At 38.2% G+C, this 1152-nt stretch overlaps 1 protein-coding gene across 1 annotated transcript; it reads right to left on the bottom strand.

Annotated features, from left to right (window-relative positions):
- Positions 1 to 305: 305 nt before the first annotated feature.
- LOC109276040 (40S ribosomal protein S29-like) lies at positions 306 to 473 on the bottom strand. Its single transcript, XM_053906984.1, has one exon. It carries the CDS (start codon positions 471 to 473, stop codon positions 306 to 308), a length of 168 nt encoding a protein of 55 aa, XP_053762959.1.
- Positions 474 to 1152: the final 679 nt, after the last annotated feature.

The raw sequence follows: 1152 nt of genomic DNA, 5'->3' as shown, positions 1-1152 counted from the left end.
TCCACATCTTCGCCAACATTTGTTATTTCTTGTCTTTTTGATAGTAGACATTCTAACAGGTGTGAGATGATAGCTCTTTGTGGTTTTGGTTTTCATTCCCCTGGTAATTAGTGATGTTGAGCATCTGTTCACCTACCTGTTAGCCATCAATATAGCATCTTTGGAAAAAATATCTAACTCAGATTCTCTGCCCATTTTTTTAATTGAAGTATTTTTATTTTATGTACAATGAGTTGGGATTAAGGTAATTTATCCCAACTGCAGTTAAGGTAGGTATCTTGGATTACCCATTCAAGAAAGTTCACTTAATCCAACTTAATGAAGCCTATAGCCTTCATGTATTGACAGAAACACTGGCAGCACATGTTAAGGCCATATTTCTGGATCAAACCATGCTGGTTTGAGCAGACAAGGCAAGAAGAATCCTGGCCAAATTTCCTTGGATGGCTACAGCAGAGCTGCTGGTGATCCATCTTGCTTTCTTGGATGCAGTGAAACAAAAGGGGTCTCTGTCCATTTTTTAATTGGAATTTTTCCGTACTGAGTTGTATGCCTTCTTTATATATTTTGGATAGTAGTAACTCCTTTTCAGACATATGATTTGGAAATATTTCCTCACAGTTAGCAGATTGCGTTTTCATTTTGTTGGTAGTTTCCTTACTGTACGGAACATTTTTAGTTTGATGTAGTTACATCATTTATTTTTGCTTTTCTTGCATTTGCTTTTGGTGTCAGACTGAAAAGTAATGCCTTTTGGGGCACCTGGTTGCCTCAATTGGTTAACTGTCCAACTCTTGATTTCTGCTCAGGTCATGATCTCACATTTTGTGGGATCAAGCTCCTCACTGAGCTCCATGCTGACAGCACGGAGCCTGCTTGGGATTCTCTCTCTCCCTCTTTCTCTGCTTCTCTCCTGTTCATGCGTGCTCTCTCAAATTAAAAAAAAAAAAAAAAGTAATGACTTTTGCCAAGACTGATGTCAAGGAGCTTACTATGTTTTCATCTAGGAGTTTTATGGTTTCAGGTGTTGTGTTCAAGTCTTTAATCCACTTTGAGTTAATTTTTTATGTGCCAAAAGATGGTGGTCCAGGTTTATTCTTTTGCATGTGGTTGTCCTGTTTTCCCAACACCATTAATTGAAGAGACCATCCT

This window comes from Panthera pardus, unplaced genomic scaffold, assembly GCF_024362965.1.
Source record: "Panthera pardus isolate Hobbes unplaced genomic scaffold, ASM2436296v1 HiC_scaffold_2, whole genome shotgun sequence".
NCBI classification, from domain to species: domain Eukaryota; kingdom Metazoa; phylum Chordata; class Mammalia; order Carnivora; family Felidae; genus Panthera; species Panthera pardus.
This window is presented reverse-complemented; position numbering and strand designations above follow the sequence as displayed.

Coding starts and splice junctions, on each gene's coding strand:
- LOC109276040 (XM_053906984.1), bottom strand. CDS start 473: ATGGATCACCAGCAGCTCTGCTGTAGCCATCCAAGGAAATTTGGCCAG.